Source organism: Labeo rohita, chromosome 20 (genome assembly GCF_022985175.1).
Source record: "Labeo rohita strain BAU-BD-2019 chromosome 20, IGBB_LRoh.1.0, whole genome shotgun sequence".
In the NCBI taxonomy this organism is placed as follows: Eukaryota; Metazoa; Chordata; class Actinopteri; order Cypriniformes; family Cyprinidae; genus Labeo; species Labeo rohita.
In genome coordinates, this window is record NC_066888.1 from 14,525,735 (window position 1) to 14,552,120 (window position 26,386).

The following is a 26,386-nucleotide window of genomic DNA, read 5'->3' on the forward strand; positions in this document are numbered from 1 at the left end:
AAAGCAGCTTACTTCCACATTAGGTGGATAGTATGTGTAGTATGTGTAGTTTCTTTATGGATATTAATATTTACGTACTAGTTGCCACACTGTGCTGGATTTGTATCCCACAATGAATAGCAGTATGACTGGATGCGATCTGACAGTCATGGTTAGGGCATGTGACAATTATGTAACGTAAGACTAGTGTGTGGTCCATACTACGCAGTAAGCATTACACTAGCATGCTATTACCACAGAGATTTTACAGGTTCTACATGGTCCTCATCTTTAGTATATTTATTTAGTAGATATTTTGGCCACTCTTTTCAGCTCTATTTAACATAATTGCTCTGGTTAAATCTATTCGACTGAATCCTGCTGATTTTGTTTCATAATCAGCGCAGAAAATGTACAAAAAAGGTCACTGTAAGACTCAGATTTTCCCTGGGCCTTATGATGAAGACTCAAGCAAGCACATCAGAATTCTTTGAGGGTCCGAGCAGCAGAACAGGGTTTTATAAAACACTTACAGCTGGCCTTTTTCTCTCAACTAATCATAATCCACCTGCAGACACCGGTGCACTCCAGGAAAACGCATGAGTCACTTAATTCAAGAATAAAAAGCCTTTTTGATGTGCCTTTTTTGAGTGTTTTCTTTTTTTGGCATACTAGTTTAGCATACTGAGTAATCTTTTATCCAGCATTTTTAGAGTTTTTTTTGGAGATATGATCTAACGGTGACCTTATGTCATTAATAGGATATTTTTATCTAAGCAGTGGGTGCATATTATTTTTGGAGGTTCGGTGGAACCAAAACCAGTGAATGAAACTTCTTAACTACACCCTCATGTCGTTCCAAAACTGTAGGACCTTCATTCATCTTTGGAATACAAATTAAGGTGTTTTTGATGTAATCTGAGAGCTTTCTGAACCTGCATAGACAGCAACACAACTACCTTGTTCAAGGCCCAGAAAGGTAGTAAGGACCTCATTAAAATAGTCCATGTGACATCAGTGGTTCAACCTTAAGTTTATGAAGATACAAGTTCTTCTGACTTGTAATGCAGCATTTATATTTAGATTTATATATAGGATTTGGTTATTTAATTCTGAAATATGGTTTAATGTCAACTCTTATTTGGGCGCAAGAAAGTTTACTTTTTACTGAAAGGTCTTTTTTTTTGTTGTCGTTTCCTGAATGCGGTTTCAAAATGTAGCATATACAGGTGCATCTCAATAAGTTAGAAAGTGGAAAAGTTAATCTATATCAGTAATTCAACTCATTGTGAAACTCGTGTATTAAATAAATTCAATGCACACAGTAGTTTAAGTCTTTCGTTCTTTTAATTGTGATGATTTTGGCTCACATTTAGCAAAAACCCACCAATTCACTATCTCAACAAATTAGAATATGGTGACATGCCAATCAGCTAATCAACTTAAAACACCTGCAAAGGTTTCTTGGGCCTTCAAAATGGTCTCTCAGTTTGGTTCACTAGGCTACACAATCATGGGGAAGACTGCTGATCTGACAGTTGTCCAGAAGACAATCATTGACACCCTTCACAAGGAGGGTAAGCCACAAACATTCATTTCCAAAGAAGCTGGCTGTTCACAGAGTGCTGTATCCAAGCATGTTAACAGAAAGTTGAGTGGAAGGAAAAAGTTTGGAAGAAAAAGATGCACAACCAACCGAGAGAACAGCAGCCTTTTCAAGCAATATCAATTCAAGAATTTGGGTGAACTTCACAAGGAATGGACTGAGGCTGGGGTCAAGGCATCAAGAGCCACCACACACAGACGTGTCAAGGAATTTGGCTACAGTTGTCGTTTTCCTCTTGTTAAGCCACTCCTGAACCACAGACAACGTCAGAGGCATCTTACCCGGGCTAAGAAGAAGAAATGGACTGTTGCCCAGTGGTCCAAAGTCCTCTTTTCAGATGAGAGCAAAGTTTGTATTTCATTTGGAAACCAAGGTCCTAGAGTCTGGAGGTGGAGAAGCTCATAGACCGAGTTGCTTGCAGTGTTAAGTTAAGTTTTAAGTTTCAGTGTTAAGTTTCCATAGTCTGTGATGAATTGGGGTGCAATGTCATCTGCTGGTATTGGTCCACTGTGTTGTTTGAAAACCAAAGTCACTGCACCTGTTTACCAAGAAATTTTAGAGCACTTTATGCTTCCTTCTGCTGACGATCTTTTTGAAGATGCTGATTTCATTTTCCAGCAGGATTTGGCACCTGCCCAGTTGGTTAAATGACCATGGTGTTGGTGTGCTTGACTGGCCAGCAAACTCACCAGACCTGAACCCCATAGAGAATCTATGGGGTATTGTCAAGAGGGAAATGAGAAACAAGAGACCAAAAAATGCAGATGAGCTGAAGGCCACTGCCAAAGAAACCTGGGCTTCCATACCACCTCAGCAGTGCCACAGACTGATCACCTCCATGCCATGCCGAATTGAGGCAGTAATTAAAGCAAAAGGACCCCCTACCAAGTATTGAGTACATATACAGTAAATGAACATAATTTCCAGAAGGCCAACAATTGACTAAAAATGTTTTGTTTTTGTTTTTTCGTTTTTTTTTATTGGTCTTATGAAGTATTCTAATTTGTTGAGATGTGAATTAGTGGGGTTTTGTTAAATGTTAGCCAAAATCATCACAATTAAAAGAACCAAAGACTTAAACTACTTCAGTCTGTGTGCACTGAATTTATTTAATACACAAGTTTCACAATTTGAGTTATTTGAAATAAATTCTAATTTATTGAGATGTTTCTGTATGAATTGCTCACCCTCATGTCGTTCCAAACCTGTAAGACTTTCGTTCATCTTCAGAGCATAAATTAAGATTTTTTTTTTTTATGAAATCCGCAAGCGTTCTGACCCTGCGTAGACAGCAACGCAAGTGACACTTCAAAGGCCCAGAAAGATTTTAAAGACATTGTTAAAACAGTCCATGTGACAGTGGTTCAGCTGTAATTTTATTAAGCTACAAGAATACTTTTTGTGCGCAAAGAAAACAAAAATAACAAGATATTAACTGTGCATGGGGATGTAGTAAATAGATTTGTATATTTCAACTTTTCGCATTATTGCAATCATATTTCATTGATAAATGAATCATACATTCTAATCTCATAAATAACATTATATACGCAGATGCTTTTCTTAGATAATAGTAAAATTTCTTCTTACGGAGTTGAGGCACGATTAGTAATGTTTACTTTCTATATTTTTATAGTAATCATCCTCAGTTAATGTGTTTTTTCTTTGTTTGTTTATAGTTTAATTACGTATATTGAGTTTGAGAGACTGACTCAGTGTGCCTCGTCTCCCACTCAGCACATCATTTATGTTCATCTGTTGACGAACACGTTACAAGCATGTCACTGCGACCTGGAAAGTCAAATGATTGTTTTGTGTTAGCATAAATGTAATTAATTAAATTGTTTTGAGTGTGTAATAATGTTGTCGTGGGTTCCGAAATGACTCATTAGATGACTAAACGTGACCGTGCATATTCACTTATCGGAAATGTGGGTGTTTACCATTCAGATTGTTTTTGATTGCTTTGTTTTTTTCTCTTCCTTGTGTCTTGACCAAATGTGAATTAATTTATAATTCGTATGCTTCTATTATATGTAAAGTGTATCCTTTCGTATCTGCCCAGAGAAGGAGGGGCTGGTAAAAAAAAAAAAAAAAAAAAAAAAAAAAAAATGGCTGAGTTTCATTACTCATTTATGGCGAAAGCAGAACTGTGACAGAGATTGTCAGTCAACTCCTTTAGAGATGCCAAGAAGTGCTGTTTTTACAGGTACACACGTGTGGGAGAGGTAGGTTGCAAAGTCACAAGTTAAGATGATGCTGAAACCTGCAAGACAGACTCAAGACAGCACAGGTGATTCTTGAAAGACCTTTAATAGAGTGTCTCTGTGCTGGGGAGTTTGCAGGTGTGGCACCAGCATCATAGCCAGGTATGAAATCTCTAGCCCCGGGCGCAGATTTCAGGGAATGATTCATGAAATTAACACACACTTGAAAGGTGTGTGTGTCTGTGTGTGTATCATTACTGGAAATCTGCATCTGGATGCGTGAGGTTGAGCAGGTCAGGTCATGTCAACCTTCTGGAATGCTGGAGCATTTCATTTGAGTTCATAAACTCTCGAATGTCTATGCTGGCATTTAAAAAGCTAGGGCTGCCAATTTAACATATTCAAAAAAAAAAAAAAAGAATTCTGTTAAAATAGTAAATACAATTAATAATTACTTGACACCAGTATCATTTAGGTTATTTTTTATTTTTTAATTCATGTTTTTTATATTATACTTTTTAAGCCTGCATTTTTTTTATCCAAAGTACAGCAAAAACAGTAATATTTTGAAATATATTAACTCTTTAAAATAACTGTTTTCTGTTTGAATATATTTTAAAATGTAATTTATTTCTGTGATCAAAGCTACATTTTTTTTAGCATCATTACTCCAGTCTTCAGTGTCACATGATCCTTCAGAAATCATTCTAATATTCAGATTTTCTGTTTAAGAAACATTTTTTAATTTTTATTATTATTATTTATTATTATTATCAATATTTAAAACAGCGGAGTACATTTTTTTCAGTATTCTTTGATGAATAGAAAGATCCATAGGCATTTATCTGAAATAAAAAGCTTTTGTAAAATGTCCTTACTATTTAAAAGCTTTTTTTTCTGTATAGAAACATTTCTATTTCAGAAAAGTGCTGTTCTTCTAAACTTTCTATTCATCAAAGAAACCTGACAAAATTCTGCTCAGCTGTTTTCAACATAATAATAATATAAATGTTTTTTGAGCAGCAAATCAGAAATTTAGAATGAATTCAGTTATTTTAAATAGTAAAATATTTCAAAATTTTACTGTTTTTTTCTGTACTTTGGTTAAACAAATGCAGGTTTGGTAAGCAGAAGACACTTCTTAAAAAACAATAAAAATCTTTTGACTGGTAGTGTATATTTTATCATTTTTTATTTAATCTTATATATATTAATGTTGTTTTTTATTAATTTTTATTGATTTATTTTTTATTATAATTATTTAATTTTTTTTTGTTTTTTATAACAATTTTTATTTCAGTTTTAGTTTTTTTTTTTTTTTTAGGTTTTTAGTACATCAAGGTAAAATAAATGAAAATGAGAAATGTTTCCTTGACAACCGAAATAAAATTTGTTCAATTTATGTATATATATATATATATATATATATATATATATATATATATATACTGTTTTATTTTAGTTAATTCAAGTATTCAGTTAATAAATGTGGTTGTTTCAAGTAAACAAGATGTTTATGGTTATTTTTACTTAACTATAATAACCTGCTTGACACAAAGAGAAACAATAGGCAAATATGTCTGTATGACGCTCATATTTAGACCAAACATAATATAAATATATATTTATATTATAAATATATAGTAGACAGAGTATACGAATCAAAATGTGGGTTAAAACACAAAGACCACATTTATATTCACTAATATGCAAATAAACAATATTTTGACTACTAAAGTCATTTTTAATGTCCATTCAATGCTTTACTTCTCTGCCACAATTCAGTTGTGTTTTTTTCCCAGCAAATATTTATATATGCAATATATTGTGAATTATTCAGTTAGGTAATCAGCATATCATGTAGTGATTTCTATTAAAACACTGAATCTGTTGACAGCCCTAGGAAAACATTGTAGGCGAGCTGCAACTCCCTTTTAAACTCACTTATACACACCCACGTCCATTCACATATAAACATGCATCTGCTTAACTTCTATTCAACACCTTTTTGTAATACCCATTTTTACAAACAGTTTAAGTAGCTTAGGATGTTAGTTCAGGATCCGAGTTGAACCTAACAGTGGCGCCGTTTCAGTGCAGCTTCAATGTAAGTTAAACAGTAGGGGTGGATTAAAATGGCTCGGGGCTGTACGTTCATATTCAGGGAAATCATGAATCATCACATTACTGCGTCTTCAGCTTTACTGGCACCCGCTGATGCTCTATCTGCCGCAGATAATAAATGTCCTAAACAACCCTTACTTTTTAACCAGCTCCTACGCTCAGTCGCTGCGCAGCAAACAGAACATTACAGGAACACCTTGACAGGAAAAACGTAATTGAAAATGGGAAATACAATTTTTCATTTTTCCAGAACTGCTGCCCACATTATTGTACCTATTTCTTTGTATGTTCTTGCTATGTTCTTTTTCTAGCTAAGTAAATTGCGAAATGTGAATGATTATGGGTTTCGCCAGACATAGAAAAATAACAAGACATGATTTTGTTTTTGATTGCTGTTGCAAAAATAAGTTAATTATATACATTCAGCACACACATGCTGAGTTGAGGGTTCTGTTTACTGTAAGCTATTGTTTTTATTATTACCCACAATCCCTTATGTCAATAGTAGTCACTTTGGTGTACCTCAGGGTTCAGTACTGGGTCATCTCTTGTTTTCTCTTTTTTATATATTGGACACATTGCTTTGTGAAGAGAACAGTCTATTTTAAATGTGCCTTTTGTTTGTCACTTTGAACGATGCTTATATGCTCAAATGCACTTTTGTCTCATTGTTATTCTTCTCTCGTATCACTTACAGTTGTAAATATGTACCTCGTGGGGTTCTCTTGAATCAGGCTTTTTCTTGGAAAAGAAATACTGTGCTTTTTGCATACTAATAGGCCAATTTGAAATCAGCATACGCTGCAGGGTACCTGAGAACTCTTTGTGAGAGAGCGAACAAGCTTTTCTTCGCAGTATTTTCTTTTACATAATTTATCAGGTTTTAGAGTTTATCCAGGAATTTTATGTAAAACACATAAAATAAGTTGTTTTTTTGTTGTTGTTGTTGTGTATAGGCGACATACCGGCCATTGCTTAAGCAGGTGCTAGAGGAGATTTTCCACCCAGACAGACGTGAATGCCCTGATGTAGAGCACATGTCGGGGGGACTGACTGACCTTCTCAAGACTGGCTTCAGCATGTTCATGAAGGTAACGCACACTCACTTCCTTTCAAGGAATTATTCACACATTCCAACACAAATAAAATCTGGACACACACAGTGACTCAGTTTTTAATTTGTCATCTCATCTAGTAAGTTTTATGAACAGTTCTATGTGGCTGGGTGTTTGCTGCTAAAGGATGGGTTAGTTCGAGTTCCAAGAAAGCCATTTCATGTATTTTCATAAGAATAAGGTGCATTTATAATGCAATGCTAATCGCTATAGTCTTTATGAGTACTATAAAATAATATATTTTTGACTCATTCTACAGTAGATCACAGAATCAAGTTGTTTTGAAGGGAACTTTGGGTATTAAGACTTTTATGGTTTAATAAAACATAAATTATGTCTCTTGCTGAAATATGTAGTAGAAAACCCATGAAAGATTTACGTTATTTAAAAAATCCACATTGTTTCATACATATTTTGTATACCTGTTGCTATTTTTATCACAACACAACTGTTGCCAGGAGTGATTATGTTTTATGACTCATTTTGAAATGTAAAGAAGCTACAGAAGGTGAAGTGAGAAGTTTGATCAAAGAAATGGATTAAAACAGAGTGAATAGACACATTCTCACTCCCAACTCGTCACATATTGACGGTTGGTCAGGACCCACAGGGTACACCCGTTAGCGTAATTTTTCGGCATGCAGTTATTTCACATTACGCTATTTACACATTTATGAGCATGTAACCTAACTCCTGCCCCTAAAACTAACCATTTGTCAATACAAAACACAGGATATAACAGGAAGATACAACTACACTGTAAAAAAAAAAAAAAAACATGTGTTGAGTCAACTTAAAATTATTTGTTACCCTGCAGCCTTAACATTTTAAGTTCAGTCAACTCAAATAAGTTTAGTCAACTTGAAATGTTAAGTTGTACTTAGTGAAAACGTAGATATTTGAGTTGACTAAACAAACAATTTGGTTTGGTAAACTTGTTACCCAGCTGCCTTAAAATATTAAGTTGAATAAACTCATTCTAAGTTGTCTAAATTATCTAAGTTGTCACTTAGTACATCTTAACATTTCAAGTTGACTAAACATTTTTGAGTTGAATGAAATTAAAAATTTAAGGCAGCCAGGTAACAAATTATTTTAATTTTTAATTTTTAATTATGATTTACTCTGTTCTTCGCATAAAGGTAAGGTAAGGTGTACTTTATTGTCCCACAGGGAAATTTGTCTCGGGCTCCAAATACAGCCACTGCATCACCACATTTAAGACAATACATTACACAAACAAATAAACATACAACTCAATAAAACATCTAAATAAAAAAAACACTTACTGCTATTTAGTGACTTTAGGAATGAACGAATCTCTAAACCTATTAAATCTGCACCTCGGCATTCTAAATCTCCTTCCTGATGGTAACATTTCAGATTCTGGATTCAAAATATGTGTTGTATTGTTTAAGAATTTATATGCATTCCTTAGCAGTGATTTTTCATACAAGGAGATAAGAATATTCCTATATGCCCACAATTTTCATAGCTATTTGAAAAAGCTTTGAAAGCTTAGTCTTTAACTACACAGATTACCATACCAAAGATGTATTCCATATCTTATCACATGCTCCAGTACAGCTTGATAGAGCAACAACATGATCTTACTGCTAACACCATAAAGTCTTTCTTAAGAAATCTCTTTTGTAACTTGGAACAAGATGATGTGCATCAAAACACTCCACAGACTGTTCAGTTTCAGAGTGATAAGATGATATTTCCTGGTCTTTATACAACAAGCTAAGTATGGCTGTGTCATCACTAAATTTTACAACATAATTGTTGGTGGTTTTTCTCACACAGCCGTTTGTGTACAATGCGAAGAAGACTGGGGAGCTCACACACCCTTGTGGGGCTCCTGTACTAATAATTTGAAATCCGAGATTGTCTTATTAACAGTAACCTGTTCTATTTGTTAAAAAGGAGAAATACCATTTTATAATAAAAGGATTTACCTGCATCTGCTTTAGTTTATCCAACAGTAAATAAGGCTGTAGTGAATTAAAACATGAATTAAAATCAATAAAAATAAGGCGTGCATATGCCCTAGTGTCCTCCAAATGCTTCAGGACTAAATGAGTGATACCTCCTACTGCATCAAACTGCCATGCATCTATCTGTCACCATAAATTTTTCAAAACATTTCATAACAATCAAAGTTATCATTACAGGTCTATAATCATTGTTCTCAGATGGATGTAATTCCTTTGGGATTGGGGTAATCACCGATTTTTCCCAAAGTGCTGGAACTCTATATATACACCAAACTGGAGTAAGTTCTTCTGCACATTTTTTTAAAAGGCGGGCAAAAATCCCATCAGGACCTTTAGATTTCTTTGTACGTAACTGACGGAACAATAACTGCACTTGGGAACTGTCTACCTCCAGTCTAGTATCCACATCGTATTAAAAAAAAAAGTACAATTAAATTACATTTCTTTCAAACAAATCCTTTTAGGTAAAAATCATTCAGCTCATTTGCATTTCCATATTTGTAACAAACTTCATAGTATTCCACATTTTTTTTAAATTCAGAGTAGTAAAAATATACTCAATAATATCCTCCTGACGTGACCTTGCTTGCCTTAACTGACGATTGAGGTTTTTTGTATGATTTTTAACTTGACGTAATCTTTGTTTTTAAATGCAGTTTTTTGTAAAAAAAAATAAATAAATAAATAAATAAATAAAAAAAAAAACATCATTCTCCTCTAAATAAAATCACATTGCATGGTCTTAAGAAATATTTTCCAGAGATTTAGAAATATCATCCACAGATTTAAACTTGAACAAGGCCAGACTTGTAACTTTTTTTTTAAATGCTTTATGAAAATTATTTCTGAACCATTAAATATCAACAAAGCCTTTTATGACTACTTCTCATAAATTCTGATTTGCTGACGACAAAATACCAGGTGTATACTTCCAAATAAGACCAATTGTGCTTGTAGTCCAAAGGCTTCATTAACTGTATCTATTTTAGTGTAGCACCAAAGTATCATAAACTGCTAACTGGCACATAACACACATAATTATGTGTGCTTGTGTGAGTGTGTTTACTGAATATGTGTTTATACACTGACCAAAATTATAAACGCAATACTTTTGTTTTTGCCCCCATTTTTCATGAGCTGAACTCAAAGATCTAAGCCTATTTCTCTCAAATATTGTTCACAAATCTGTCTAAATCTGTGTTAGTGAGCACTTCTCCTTTGCCGAGATAATCCATCCACCTCACAGGTGTGGCATATCAAGATGCTGATTAGACAGCATGATATTTGCACAGGTGTGCCTTAGGCTGGCCACAATAAAAGGCCACTCTAAAATGTGCAGTTTTATCACACAGCACAATGCCACAGATGTCGCAAGTTTTGAGGGAGCGTGCAATTGGCATGCTGACTGCAGGAATGTCCACCAGAGCTGTTGCCCGTGAATTGAATATTCATTTCTCTACCAAAGCCGTCTCCAAAGGTGTTTCAGAGAATTTGGCAGTACATCCAACCAGCCTCACACCCACAGACCACGTGTAACCACACCAGCACAGGACCTCCACATCCAACATCTTCACCTCCAAGATCGTCTGAGAACAGCCACCCGGACAGCTGCTGCAACAATCGATTTGCATAACCAAAGAATTTCTGCACAAACTGTCAGAAGCCGTCTCAGGGAAGCTCATCTGCATGCTCATCGTCCTCATCGGGGTCTCGACCTGACTGCAGTTCGTCGTTGTAACCAACCTGAGTGGGCAAATGCTCACATTCAATGGCGTCTGGCACTTTGGAGAGGTGTTCTCTTCACGGATGAATCCCGGTTTTCACTGTACAGGGCAGATGGCAGACAGCGTGTATGGCGTTGTGTGGGTGAGCGGCTTGTTGATGTCAACATTGTGGATTGAGGGGCCACTCAATCCACAATCTTGACATCAACAAGCCGCTCACCCACACGACGCCATACACGCTGTCTGCCATCTGGTGGCGGTGGGGTTATGGTATGGGCAGGCGTATGTTATGGACAACGAACACAGGTGCATTTTATTGATGGCATTTTGAATGCACATAGATACCGTGAGGAGATCCTGAGGCCCATTGTGGTGCCATTCATCCACGACCATCACCTCATGTTCCAACATGATAATGCACAGCCCCATGTTGCAAGGATCTGTACAGAATTCCTGGAAGCTGAAAACATCCCGGTTCTTGCATGGCCAGCGTACTCACCGGACATACTCACCAGCAACTTTGCACGGAGGCAAACAATTAACAACCTGATCAACTCTATGCGAAGAAGATGAGTGGCACTGCGTGAGGCAAATGGTGGTCACACCAGGTACTGACTGGTTTTCGGACCCCCCCCCCCAATACAATAAAACTGCATATTTTGGAGTGGCCTTTTATTGTGGCCAGCCTAAGGCACACCTGTGCAATAATCATGCTGTCTAATCAGCATCTTGATATGCCACAACTGTGAGGTGGATGGATTATCTCGGCAAAGGAGAAGTGCTCACTAACACAGATTTAGACAGATTTGTGAGCACTATTTGAGAGAAATAAGCCTTTTGTGTACACAGAAAAAGTCTTAGATCTTAGATGAGTTCAGCTCATGAAAAATGGGGGCAAAAACAAAAGTGTTGCGTTTATAATTTTGGTCAGTGTATGTGTGCTTGTGTGAGTGTGTTTACTGAATATATATTTATATATATATAATATATATGGTGTCCATATATATGTATACCAGTAATATAAGATGAAATGTGACGGAGAGATAAATTTGTTCTGAACAGAGATTGTCAGCTGAGAAAAAAGGAGTGAGGTCAGAGTGATAAATGAAAGTGGATGGAGATGGTGTATTGTGAAATGCACAATACAAATAAAATTGACATGATTATCCATTCACCACTTTGGAAGTCTGTAAACATTCTGTGTCACTGTTTGCATTATTTAATTTTTCCGGTTGTGTGCACAGGGTATGTGACTTTATTTGGATGATTAATAATATGTTAATCAGACGGTGTTTCTTTCCAAAAATCATCCTTTTTCTCTCTTTGTTGTTTTTAAAATGTGCGCAGACACGTTTATACTGATACACATGGCCTGCTGTGTGCTTGCCCCCTCTGGGATGCGTGTATGAGGCTGTCCTTGTGTTTTCATGCTGTTGTTATTCACTTTGCAAGTATATGTAGTATGCATTACCTGATAACACAAGTATGTATGGTATTGCCTAATAATGCACTTGTGTGCAGCACACATGGCTGGACATACTCTTCTAGATTCACATGCTGGTGTCGTCCATTTAACAGGCACGTGCGTCTGGAGTGTGTGGATAGTTGACAGTATAGTTAATGAAATGAAAGACTGAAGAAGCCTCCAAGAATTAACAAGGTCTCTCTTTTTATCTTTTCTGTGCTCTGTACACACGATTACAATAAAACCATTCACATGTGAGCCAATCACTTTTGCATACTTTCCCAAAGGAACAGCATTTTATTTTTTTATTCTCTTCATCAGTCTGTTATAATCTATTCAGTCTGTCTGCGTTACACATGTTTGTCCATGCCGGTTTAGGGTCCAGAGTTGCACGTGGCAGCACAGCCCTGCTTCTGACATCCACCCTCCTGGGTGTGCATCCCTAATTGTCTGATTATTATTCATGACTCGCATTTTCTTTCAGCCAATCGAAGGCCAGCACTCTGTCCATCTGACCAGACATGTTCAGCAGTACCACATGTGCCTGTGCGCCTCAAACAGAGCATCCGCATGTGCGCAACAGCGTGCTTGTGTCCAAATAAAATTGTGTACAGGTGCCATGTGTGTATATGTGTGTCTTCTAAATGTTAAGCTCCTACTGTGATTGTGGAAGTGTTCAGTCTTGATCTAGGCCTCCAGCTGAACTCTGAATTACACAATACAAACACACATTTACCAGGGATGGGCAGAATTGTATAATTGACTTGTCTGACTTAGGGATGCCCCATGTAATTACGATGGATTACTGTCATCACATGTTTCTTAGGGGACATTCACATGACTCACGTTATTGTGTCTCATGAAAAAAAAAAAAAAAAACAGCTGAACAGCAGGCGATAGAATGAGCCAGAACACAGTGTCTGATTTTTTTTAACATTAACCAATATGTAGGCTACTTTTATTTTTTATTATTTTATTTTGACATACTGGTTATGCATCATAACAAGAACATTGCCCGCAGTTTCCTGGCAGTAATTATCTTAATTTGTATTGTTGAAGCCAGTGGTTGTGTTACAAAATCAGTATATTGATGGCATTTAAAAAAATGTATGCCAGTTTATAATAGGTTTATTTATTTATTTGTGTGTTTATTTATTTATTTATATTTTGACATACTGCTTATGTAAAGTAACTGGGACATTCCAGTTTAAAAGTAGGCTTTTTATTTTATTTTATTTTATTTTGACATACTCTAATTACAGTTTGTAACTGGGACATTGTAACTTGTAACTAGTAACTGGGACATTGCTTGCAGTTTCCTGGCAGTAATTGTCTTAATTTGTGTTGTTGAAGCCAATGAATGTGTTACAAAATCACATTTTGATGGCGTTTAAAAACACAGCGAACATGATGTGAGATGCTGAAAAAAAAATGAGAGAAAAGGTAACAGATATTGACCTACATCTGCACATGTATAGACCAATAATTAAAAAAAAAGAAATTGGGTCACTGACAGATATTCATCAAATAAATAGGCTATTTATTTTATTATTTTATTTTTTAGATTATTTTATTTAATAATTGTATTTTATTATTTTGTATTATTTTATTTAATTTTATTTTGGCATACTGATTACGTATAGTAACGAGACATTGCTTGCCGTTTTCTGGTAGTAATTATGTTATTTTGTATTGTTAAAGCTAGTGAATGTGTTACAAAGCAGCGTTTTGATGGCATTTTAAAGACACAGCAAACATGACATGAGATGCTGAAAAAAAATGAGAGACAAGACAACAGCCATAGACCTCCTTCTGCACATGTATAGACCAATAATAAAAAAAAAAAATTTAAAAAAAGTCGGGTCACTGACAGATATTCATCAAATAAATTGGCTATTTTTATTTTATTTTATTTTATTTTGAAATGCTTATTATGAATAGTAACTAGGACATTGCTTGCAGTTTCCTGGCAGTAATTGTCTTAATTTATGTTGTTGAAGCCACTGAATATGTTACAAAATCAGCATTTTGATGGCATTTTAAAACACAGTGAACATGACATGAAATGCTGAAAAAAAAAATTTAAAAATCACTGACAGATATTCATCAAATATATTTTATTTAATACATTTTACTTTATATTTTATTTTGTTTTATTATTTAATATTATTTTATTTTATTAATTTTACATTGCTCACAGTTTCCTGGCAGTAATTGCCTTCATTTGCATTTTTAAAGCCAATGAATCTTTTTACATTTTTTTTTTATTTAAAATTTGATGGCATTTTAAAATAGGCATTTTATTTTAGTTTAGTTTAGTTTAGTTTAGTTTAGTTTAGTTTAGTTTCACATACTGATTATGTATAGTAACTGGGACATTGCTCATAGCAGCCTATTTCCTGACAGTAATTGTCTTGAATTGAATTGTTCAAGGTGGCGAATTTGTTACAAAACCAGTGTTTTGATGGCTGTAGCTGCGGTCCTTCCAAGGAAATGAATTTAGAGAAACAGCTTCACAAAAAGGTTTTACTGTCCTGACAGTCTCACACGCTACTCGCACAGCACACTGCCAGTAAGCCAGAATCCTTTCTGAGACATTTTGTCTCTATATTCATCCCAGTTAAGGCAGCACCACCAAAAATATTAAAGGGAAAAAGACTAAATAGACAGGTCAACCTCAGATTGACTTTAAATTACAGAGAGTATGATAAATGATAGAGACATCAGAACTGATTGTTTATATGCTAATTCCAAAGATCTTTAACCTCTTTATGCTCAACAATTGAAGTTTGACCCAAAGCCATTGAGACCAGGAAATCTTTTTATACCAACAAGTGAGTGTTTGTATTAGTTGAGGATTTGCAAATTGGCTGATTCACAAATTCACATCTGAAAACAAAAAGCAAAGTGAAACTGGGGTTATTGATTAGTTTCTGCATATGTTCCCTGTTTATCACCTTTTGATGTTTCTTATTTCTCTGCAGGTCACCCGACCACACCCAAGTGATCATCCACTCTTGTTTCTCTTCCTGGTGGGCGGAGTCACACCATCAGAGCTCCGCCTTATTCGTGAAGTTGTCTCCAATCATAAATCAGGCACTCAGGTGGGACATCAAATAATTTCTAATGTTACAAAACTATTTCAAATAGCGCTGTCAAATCGATTAATCACCATTAATTGCATCCAAAATAAAATATTTATATATAATTTATATTATAAATAAATTACATATATTTAGTAAATATATACAAGTATGTGAGTATATTATATACACAGTACACACATATATTATGTAAACACAAACTTTTATTTTGGATGTGATTAATCGCGATTAATCGATTTGACAGCACATATTTCAAATAAATGAATGTACCCCATCTCTCTCTTTCTCCCTCTGTTTTTCTCTGTGGCTCTCCGCTTTTTTCTGTATCATTTACTCAGGCATGATAGGAGTGTGTGTGCGTGTCTGCACTTATGTGCGTAAATGAATAGAGATGTAACTGGGTCGAGTCAGAATAAAAGGGGTTTTGTTGATCAAAGTTTCATGTTGTGAATAAATCAAACATAATGAATGCACAGAGCAGAGCCTTATAGAATAGAAAGCCCACAAGTAGCCTGACCCAAACCCACAGCTGCTGCGCTAGTGTTCAACAGAGACACACAGCTGGGAATTTAGAGTGTCATATACTAAATGATGGTGCACCAAACTTGACTAACAAGACAGCCAGGGGAGAGACTCATAGTGAGGGTTCTGTGAAGCCCTTTTGAAGTGATTTTCTAAATGAAGTTCTCAGACGAGCCAAATGATCTTCATCTTTCCATCAGAGAATACAAAGCATGTACTTACCTCAGCACATGCGTCAGCAGGTGCAGTAATATGCTGTTCTATTCATCTTCAGGATCTGGTTAATAACACACAAGCTAATAATTTTGCCGAGCCAGACTTTTGGCTGTTGCATCTAGTCTGGTCCGCTTGGCAGTTTATTATGGCCCAAACTTGCACACATAAACAGGAAGAGACTAGCTGACAGATATGTGAAACAACCAACAACGTGATTTGTTTTTAAAGGGGACGTTCACTCCCAGAATAAATAAAATGTCCTGAAAATTTACTCACCTCCTTGTCATCCAAGATGTTCATGTCTTTTTTTGTAAAGGGCATTTGACTTTCTTTGACTTTCTTCGTTCGCTTTGTAAACACTGGGTCGGTATTTATGCCTACGTCACGCATGGCCTTTTCAACGTGATTATGTAATGTGTAAGGTCGGGCTGGTCTAAGATGATATAAGATGGTTTAGGGTACTGACATCACCAAGACTGAGCAGATTGAAATAAAAAAGAAAGTTTAAGTGAGCAGCTACTTAAGACTGCATTGCTAAAAAATAAATAAATAAAACTTTGCGTGCCGTAGTTTACACAGGACTGGCGGGGAATGTGCATTGATACACCTTTATTAAATAGGTTACATGGTTTATTTTGATAGGTTAACTGTTTTTGTTGCGTTAAGGGAAAGTAATAATAATATTACTTTCCCTTAACAATAATAATATTTTACAATATTACTGTTTCACTATATTTTTGATCAAATTAACACAAATGTGTGTTTGTGGATGTGTGGTTCAGGTATACCCTACGTTGTGGGGACAGAATGTCCACAAAAAGATAGCAATATTCAAAATCCTTGCACTTTTTGATCCCTATTAGAAAACAAGCTTATTAATCATACAGAATGAAGCTTTTTGAAAATCTAAAAAAAGATTAAAATCTGCAGAAAGTTTTGTGTGAGGGCTAGGATTAGCGGTAGAGTTAGGGTAAAGGGCTAAAAAAAATGCAGATTTCCTAAGGAATGTCCCAACCCAGCATGTGTGTGTGTTTGTGTACATGGTATTTATCACATTATGAGGACCAAATGTCCCCACAAGGTCAAAATGTACTGGTATTACTATCCTTTTGGAGACGTTTTTTAGGTCCCCATGAGGAAACAGGCTTATAAATCAGAATGAGAATGAGTTTTTCATGCAGAATGAGTTTTTTTTTTTTTTTTTTTCCAGAAACTAAAAGTGTGTACCATCTCCTGTGAGGGCTAGGTTTAGGTGTAGGGTAGGTGTAGGGCGATAGAATATACAGTTTGTACAGTATAAAAACCATTACGCCTATGGAATGTCCCCATAAAACATGGAAACACAACATGTGTGTGTGTGTTTGTGTACTTGTTCTTGCTACATTGTGGGGACCAAATGTCCCCACAAGGATAGTAAAACCTAAATTTTTGACAATGTAAAAAAATGATTAAAAATAGTAAATAATGTTTATCTGAAAATGTAACAATGCAAACATGTTTTCTGTAAGGGGAAGATTTAGGGTTAGGGTTGGGTTAGGAGATAGACAATATCGTTTAGTCAGTATAAAAACTATAGAAGTCTATGGAAGGTCCCCACAATTCACAAAAACAAATGTGTGTGTGTGTGTGTGTGTGTGTGTGAACTGTCTAATCTATATCATTTTTCTTTTCTCAGGTACTCGTAATGTCCACTAGGCTGCTGAGACCTTCCGATGTCCCACACTTACTCTTTAGCGCTGACAGGCTCAAACCTGACATTGGAGTGTGAAGGGACTAAACACACACAAATCTGGGTGTTTAAGCCAGTGCTTTCCGACATTGTTTGCCTTTGGTCTGAGTTTCAGAGGTATCTGATCAAAAAAATCATGGTTTAAGGAATATACAGAACATGCTTCTGTTCCTTTTAAATACCACAACATCCCATTCCAATATTTTCACATTTTGTTGTATGTGACCAAAGACGCTATCTAATCATTTTCCCTTCAAGTCCCTCCATTTTTTCCCTTTAAAATAAAATCTTTGTTGGCCTTATGCTCATGTGTGTACAGTTAATTTTTGCAAAAACAGTGCAGCGTGTAAATTTCTAGAGTCACATTTCACTCTGTTTCTTCATGCTGTTGGCAGATACAGCACATTCTCCAGTTCAGTTCTTACAATCAGCCATGTGTTGATTCTCACAAGAGCTTCCCTCTTCATCCTTCACTCACTTCTGGGCTGTTGGAGGAGTGACAGATGGGAAAAGGGCAGAGGTCAAAAAGGGTGGCGACATCCTTTAGAGCAGCCCTTTCTGTTCTGCCTTCACTTTCTCTTACACACATTTACTTAGCCATCAATAAAAGGGGCATACTATACACCTCAGATGTTTTTATATAACAAAGCTAAGTATAAAAAACTAATTATCAAAGATAAATCTAACCCTAACTTTTTAAAACTTTAGAATGATGTGTTTCTAAAAAGACGTTTTGTCAGTAAAAACATTCCTGTTCCTCAAAATGTAACACACCGTAATCGTCATGCTTTTATGTGCATATTTCTAACTCTTATGAGATTTGAATTTGTGTTTCACATTTGCCAAAAACTATTACCCCAGCAGGTGTCTGACAAAGGTGCTAAAACACCTGAAATCAGTTACGTTCCTCTAAATTCAGGGGGGGGTTTTTACACGTTTATCCATATATATGAACATTTGACTTGTTAAATGTATATTTAGGGTGTTGGTTGTTTTATTGACTGTTTACCATGTGGAAAACGTCAGCATTAAAACTATATAGTAAAACAAACTAAGAATGCTTGTTTTATATACACTACTAAGACTTCAGTGTTTTTAAAATAAGTCTCTTATATTTGCTTTTATGTGATCCAAAAAAGGTAATATTGTGAAAAATGATTACATCTGTGACACTGGACCACAAAACCAGTTGTAAGTAGCATGGGTATATTTGTAACAATAGCCAACAATACACTGTGTGGGTCAAAATGATCGATTATTCCAAAATTCATTAGGATATTAAGTAAAGATCATGTTTTATTTAGATATTTTGTGAATTTCCTACCGTAAATATATCAAAACTTAATTTTTGATTAGTAATATACATTGCTAAGAACTTCATTTGGACAACTTTAGAGGTGATTTTTTCAATATTTTGATTTTTTTGCACCCTCAGATTCCAGATATTCAAATAGTTGTATCTTAAACCGTTCATCAATGGAAAGCTTATTTATTTAGGTTTCCGATGTGTAGATTTTTAAAAAAATGACCCTTATGACTGGTACGTTATAATATATATAACAAATTTAAAATTGTAATTGATTCCTGTGATGCAAAGCATCATTATTTGCAGCATCATTACTCCAGTCTTCAGTGTCACATGATCCTTCAGGAATAATTTTATATGCTGATTTGCTGTTTAAGAAACATTCTTATTATCAATGATGAAAACTGTTGTTGTTGTTGTTGAAAATTCAAAATTGAAACTTTATATTTGCAGCTCAGTTTAAACAATGAATGAGTTGTATGAAATGATTGGGTTGACAGTGTGCTTAAACATTCAGACATAATGTATTTTTGTAAAAACATCTCTTTATTTCCAATCACAATCAAATAACATAAATAAATAACTCTGAGCTTTAGCCCTTTGGCTTTTTTAAAGTGCATTTACACAAGAAAAATTTCTTCTACTCCACTATAGAAAAGTGGCACAAAGCACAGTTATACAAAACCAGGAGAAACATTCTGGCCTTGTACACAAGAGTAGGACTGTAAGAGATACACACACACTCTCTCTCTTTTTATACGCTTAGCTTGAGTGCCTTGTCCTTTAACAATGCCTGCATTCAGACCGTAAAAGCCTTGACCACAAGAAGGAACAAAAACCTCACTCTCTCTCCCATGCCTTTCAGAAAAGCAATTCTTAAAATAGTCTGTTTCGCAGCCTTAACAATCTTTGTTGCCAGGAGAACGTGTCTTAAGTTCACAGGTAAGGCAGTGTGTTAATAATAGTGTGTTTCCAGTCCGTTTTCAGTCTTTGCACTGTCCCTCTTTTAAGTCGCTACGACCACGTCTCCCAGAATCCTGCTGTGTCCACATGGATATAAGTGACAGCAACACAAGTGTCCACCAGCACTGGAGCAGTCAAGTGAAAATGTAAGACTTCACCAGACTCTGTTTGTTTGTTTTTCAGCGACCATGACGCAATCAGAGGTCTACTTTCAGGGGCCTCTGTTTGGAACCGGTCTGCTGATCAACAGATCTCAGGAACTTCCAAGGAGCAAGACCTATACATTCAGAGAGATCTTCTCCTCTCCTTAGAGCTTCCGCTCTCACTTTTTTCTGCTTCTCCTACTACTATTCGAACCCTTTTCACACCGAAGTGACGGTCCGGACCTTGGCGGAGAGCACCTGTTTGAAGCGCCTCTTCAGGTCCTGCATGTTGGGGGATTTGGGGCGGGGGATGAGGGGAGATCTTTTCTTCTCTGTTCCAGATGAAGCTGCATTGACGGGGGTCTGAGGCTGCTGCTTGGCCAGATCTACACACAGTCTGTGGAAGGCACCATGGACCTGGTTGTAGTCTTCACTGGCGGACACCTCGTAGAAGGAGCAGCTCAGCGCTGAGGCCAACAGGGGACCTTCTTGAGCATCTACGTGCCTTACGTGCAGGAGATCAGCTTTGTTGGCCACCATGATGATTGGCAAGGACCTATCCGTGTGGGTGCGGACAACAAGCTGGTGGAGCTGGCCGATGAGATCAAAGCTTCGGCAGTCGGTGACGGAATAGACCATAACGACCGCGTCCGCCCACTGGATGGAGCGAGATACCTGGTCAGTGCAGCTCAATCCATTAGCATTCACCTGAAAAAAAAAATACAGACATTTGTCAGTTATGCAACTCAATTACTGAATAGTGTGAGCTCTGTGGGGGATTTAGTGTATAGCAATGCTGACTGAGAAGCTGGAAAAGTATCATTTGCAGTTGGCTGTGATTGTCGTTACACAAAACTGGGGAGATTTAGTCGGCTAGACTTACAGAGTCTTTCACCCTAGTCCGAAAAGAAAAGGCATTCTGCGGTTTTGGACGACTGCCTGCTTTAGGAAATGAGCCTTGCATGCCAAACTTGGCACTAAAATATCTGACTAAAGACATCTTGAAAGAAGTGGCCTGTAATTGAATTAAAAGCCATTCTCTAATTTTGAAAGCAGAGGGATCATTTAGTTGGGCTGGTCTACTGTAACTGTTCCGAACTGCTTATTCATATCCCTAAACCCGCTGTGCACTGCTGAAGCAGCAAAACCTCCCAACCGCTGCTACAAATATCCCACAGCGCTGCGGCGAATCATTCTTTGGAATCGGATCTTTTTATCGAACCGGCTCACAAAACCGATCAACGGTTCGTTCGAAACTCAACCTGAATTAGTTTTAACATTTTTTTAAAAAAATCAGTTGGTTTTAATATATACATTTTATCTGTCAAATTTTACAATTGTTCATTTAGCTTCTAAATTACTTGTTTGTATGAGCTGTATCAAATCGGTACCCGTGAAATTACAATAAACGCCCTTATCAATAGCACTTTCAGGGGAAAACATTACATTAAATGTAGTGTTACACTTTATGTAAACGTTTTGGAGCTTGTTATACCACGCAAAGATGCCACGCGAAGCCGTAAATAACCGCTGAATCATCTGTGAAACGAACTGTTCGAAAGAACCGATTCACTGAAATACGTCGCGCTTTTCCTCAAGCTGCCCCCATATAGGAGTGCAACAGCAGGCTTCCCGCTGGCCAGTTAACCCCAAGTGTTAAACACAACCCGGAGAAACACAAAAGAAGCGTTAAAAGACAAAGGCGAAGGTATGCGCTCTTTCTACACTTCTCACCCGTGAAGAAGCAGCGTGGGAAAGATGCTTCGAGAGCACATGACAGTAACAAATGTGATATACAATCGCATAACGTTACTTACTTCAACTCCAGGTGTGTCTTGAACTTGAATGGCCACTTGTTCTCCATCTATCTGCACTTCTCTGTTGTACAGGTTGCCTGTAATGCAACAGTGCAGACTTGAGTATATTTGACAACATCACCAATGAGTTACTGACGACGGTTACTAAAATCAGTTGTTTTGGAAAGACGAAAAACAAACTTACCGACGTTTCTCTCGTAGTCACCAATAAACCGCTTAGTGAGGAAACGAACCACCAACGCTGCATAGGAATAGACAAGAAATGCATAAATATATTTATGGCATAAAACACTAATGCACAAGAAATTATTAGGTGCAATATCACGACACGAACGTACCGGTTTTCCCAACTCCACTGCCGCCGATGACTGCGATCTTAATGACCCGGTTGGACGGGCATTCAGCGCTTGGGTACTCCGCAATGGTAGACATGTTTTGGATCAGACGCATTCTGACAAAAGAAAGATACTATCCACAGCCTACGATGGGAAACTAGGACAAAATATCCACAGACGCCGTAAAAGCAATGTCAGAATCGAAGTCAGCCAACGGCACACACGCAGATGTTGTCTTTGAGTGATAAAGTCGGTGAATATTTCCAAACTCCTTATCCTAGTTCAAAACACCAAGACTGTAACTTGGTTTACTGAGCCGAGAAGGGCGCTTGGGTTTATTTATACAGCCACAGAAGCGCTTGGCTCTGATTGGCTACTGCAGACAACGGTCACATCGCCTCGCCCCGCCCAACGCTTCACGCGTATGCTCGAGCTGTTTATTACCGAATAAAAAGAGGGAGAGAGAAAGAAAGGTGGGTTCACCCGAGTAAATGACAGTCGCTTCGGAAAAACCTACCCTTGTCAGTCGCTGCAAAGTAAAATAAGATGTTGTTTTACAGAACTAGTCGACTAGCTTGTAGAAATTATTTAAAATAGAGGTTTTGAATGGAGCTTAGTGCTGTGATTGCTATCGGTCAGTTGTAAATGAGTGACTTCAAACGCGTGTAATGAGAATGTTATCTAGTCTAGATGATCTCTAAGCGCTTAATGTGTCACTTGCAAAGTGTTTTTTCTTTAGCCAAGGCAATGAAAATAAGCCATTGATCAGAATCCCCAAAGAGTCGCCTCAGGACCTGTAAATAAATAAATACATCTCTCATCTCTCTCTCTCTCTCTCTCTCTCTCTCTCTCTCTCTAAATCTGATTTTTAGGATGAAGCATATAAATAACAAATAGTGTATGCACTTATGTAATATTAAATGCACACTCAAAAAAAAAAAAAAAAAAAATCAATAGAGGGTTTGCACTTTGCATGGTTTGGTCAGTAAACCGGATGCGCGACCATATTGGCAATAACGTTACTCGTATGTAAACAACAGCTTTAATGTACTACTGAATAAGTTGTTCTGCTAATTTATGCTGTCTACACCGCAGAAAAAACGTGTGGAAGCTGCTAAATTATATAGAGAAGGACTATATTTTTGACAATATGTTGACAAACTAAAGTTAATAGGTGGTGAAGATACATACAAGCAGTATTTATATAGATATTAGCCTAATATTTCACCTACCTGACCTGAAATGATAAGAACAAACATGAATTTTGTTAAGATTCTTTTCCTGGTTGAGTTTGGCCAACCACACATGCCTTTTGCTCCTCAGACAGTTTTTTGCACTCTTCTCCTGGATTTGTTATAACTTTTGGCAGTCTGTAGTACTCCAAATGTTTTTCTTGGTCCGACCGATTAGTACAGCCCAAAACATGACGATCATTGACCGTTTTCAGCAGAAATGATCAGCAAAATATGTATGTTTTATTCTATTCGGTTTTATCCGATTGTTTACGTTCAATGCCACCAATATGGCCGATTGATTGTGTCGTGAAAACACTCTATTTTTTACATTTCATGCGGTTTATTGCACTGATAGTTTTATGTCAAAGCACAGTAAGCATTGACAGAGAAATAAAAATAAATGAAGTAAAATTAATACATAAAAAATAAAAACATTTCTGCAAAGGTAATAAAATAACAAAATATAATACCATGAAAGTAAACTTTCAGCAGGACATCAGTCAGCATTGAATATGCATTGAATACGCTTATGAAATTAACCAGTTGTCACTTGCATATTTTATTTCCCATGTCACAGAAGAATTTCCATGCATGCTATTGTGTTGGGCTGGTTCTGTTATGCTTTCAGTTTTATTTTCTCTTTGTTTTCCTAAATTTTCCTCAATTCTGTGAAACAGCATATTTCTATGATGATTCAGAGCTTGTTGTGCTAGCTCACTGTATATAGACTGACCATTAACCAATATAATTCAAAATGTTTGACATGTTCATCCAGTGTTTACATGACGCACAGTTATGAGACTCAGTGTACAGCCAAAGGATCTGTGCTTGCTTAGTCAAGGGAGTGTTTTCTTTCTTCATCCAGAAGCTCAGCCAGATAACAGACTCACACACATTCAATGATCCTGTTCTTTTACAGCCTGTAAGAAAATTACCACTTCTGAGCACAGGAGTTCCCTCAGGAATCTCAAACAGATTTTGGGAGTAGTGGTTTTCGATTTATGAGTATATTAAGGTCAGTAGTTAATGTGAGACTTTCACGTTTTGTTCTACAAAATAAATTATACACAGGCCTCGTGTACAAATACCACAAAATGGTATTTTAAAACCGTATTCGAAATTCCTGAGTAAACCCAGGTCGAGTTATCCTTTCAGATTTGCCTACGAATTGACGTCAGGACCGAACAGCTCTATTTAGTGTTCAGCTGATGGCAAACATTGAAGGAATAGTTCAGCTAAAAAGAAGACTCTCTACATTGCTTGTGGTATAGTGTGTGTTTAAGTGCTTGAGCATCACAGTAAGATGTTGGAGTGTGTGTGGGGGTGTGTTTTGGTGTCTTCAGCATGTTCTGACTTGTCTTGGTCCCTCAATAGTAGTTGGGGGGAGTGTGTGTCTTTGGGGGATGCTTACTGACATCTCAAAGAACCTACTGACCCTCCTCCCAACACCTTACAGAATGCTGAAGCCAATCTGAGTGTACTGTACTCAGACAGTTATTACTATAGCATGTGTTTTTGTGTGCATGAACTGTTCATGTCAGACTTCATGAGAGTAATTAACACATTGCGTAAGTGCTTTTCTCTCTGAAGTCTTCCTAATGTTTGATCTTACAATGTTCATGTTTAATGTCATTGTGCTGTCGCGTTTGGAGGGTTTCGTCTCATCAGGTTTAGAAGATCAAAGTCTAACCTGCTTTTTGAACATGCATTCATCTGCGTGCTATAATTAATATTTTGGTCTCTCACCTACTAAATCTCATTGACTGACTAAGCGTGTATTGTTAAAAGAAAAGATGATTTAAACGAATAGCTTGTCTAAAAATGAAATTCTGTCATTTACTCACTCTTATGGGTTATTGTTAATTAAAACTAAAACTAAAGTATTAAAAGTATTTTTTTTAAATAATGGAAATAAGTCTGGAATAAAATATTAAAAGTAGATGGAAAACGTAATAAAAAATGAGTAAACTAGAGTGAAAATTAAAGTATAGCTTAATTTAAGCTGAATCACTAAAATCACTAAAACTAATATTGAAAACTAAAAATACTACCAGTCAAAAGTTTTTGAACAGTAAAATTTATATATATATATATTTGTTTAAATAAAAAGTCTCTTCTGCTGACCAAGCCTGCATTTATATGATTCAAAGTACAGCAAAAACAGTACAATTTTGAAATATTTTTTATTTAAAAATAACTCTTTTCTATTTTAATATATTTTAAAATATATATTCCTGTGATTTCAAATCTTAATTTTTATTTTATTTTACACAGGATCCTTCAGAAATCATTCTAATATTCTGATTTGCTGCTCAAAAAAACATTTTATTATTATTATGTTGAAAACAGCTGAGTAGAATTTTTTTTAAGTTTCTTTGATGAATAGAAAGTACAGAAGAACAGCATTTATCTGACATTTTATAATCACTTTTGATCAATTTAAAGTGTCCTTGCTAAATAAAAGTATTAATTTCTATAATTTCTTTCCCCCCAAAAAAAGCTTTGATCACAGGAATAAATTACATTTTAAAATATATCCAAATAGAACACAGTTATTTTAAATAATAAAAAATATTACTGCTTTTGCTGTATTTTAGATTAAATAAATGCATGCCTGGTGAGCAGAAGAGACTTCTTAAAAAAAACATTAAAAATCTTACTGTTCAAAAACTTTTGACTGGTAGTGTAAACTAGGTGTTAAGCTCAAAAAAATGATGTAAAACCACCATAACAGCATCACAACAGTAGTTCATAATCATTTCCTAGTTTCCCAAGTCTTAGGTCATTCAAGAGGAA

At 36.1% G+C, this 26,386-nt stretch overlaps 2 protein-coding genes across 2 annotated transcripts in view; one reads left to right on the plus strand and one right to left on the minus strand.

Annotated features, from left to right (window-relative positions):
• The window catches only part of scfd2 (sec1 family domain containing 2), a 162,469-nt gene extending 143,054 nt beyond the window's left edge, over nucleotides 1-19,415 (plus strand). The window contains exons 7-9 of the mRNA XM_051138752.1: nucleotides 6,873-7,007; nucleotides 15,205-15,324; nucleotides 17,738-19,415. Coding sequence (XP_050994709.1) covers nucleotides 6,873-7,007; nucleotides 15,205-15,324; nucleotides 17,738-17,830 — 348 coding nt within the window. The 3' untranslated portion in view covers nucleotides 17,831-19,415. The remainder of the gene's footprint in view (nucleotides 1-6,872; nucleotides 7,008-15,204; nucleotides 15,325-17,737) is intronic.
• A 207-nt stretch (nucleotides 19,416-19,622) lies between these two features.
• rasl11b (RAS-like, family 11, member B) lies at nucleotides 19,623-22,656 on the minus strand. Its single transcript, XM_051138753.1, has 4 exons — nucleotides 22,359-22,656; nucleotides 22,205-22,261; nucleotides 22,021-22,097; nucleotides 19,623-20,911 (listed from the first exon to the last, which is right to left on the minus strand). The coding sequence occupies exons 1-4, from the start codon at nucleotides 22,468-22,470 to the stop codon at nucleotides 20,423-20,425; spliced, it is 735 nt and encodes a 244-aa protein (XP_050994710.1). The 5' UTR covers nucleotides 22,471-22,656; the 3' UTR covers nucleotides 19,623-20,422.
• Between the last annotated feature and the right edge of the window lie 3,730 nt (nucleotides 22,657-26,386).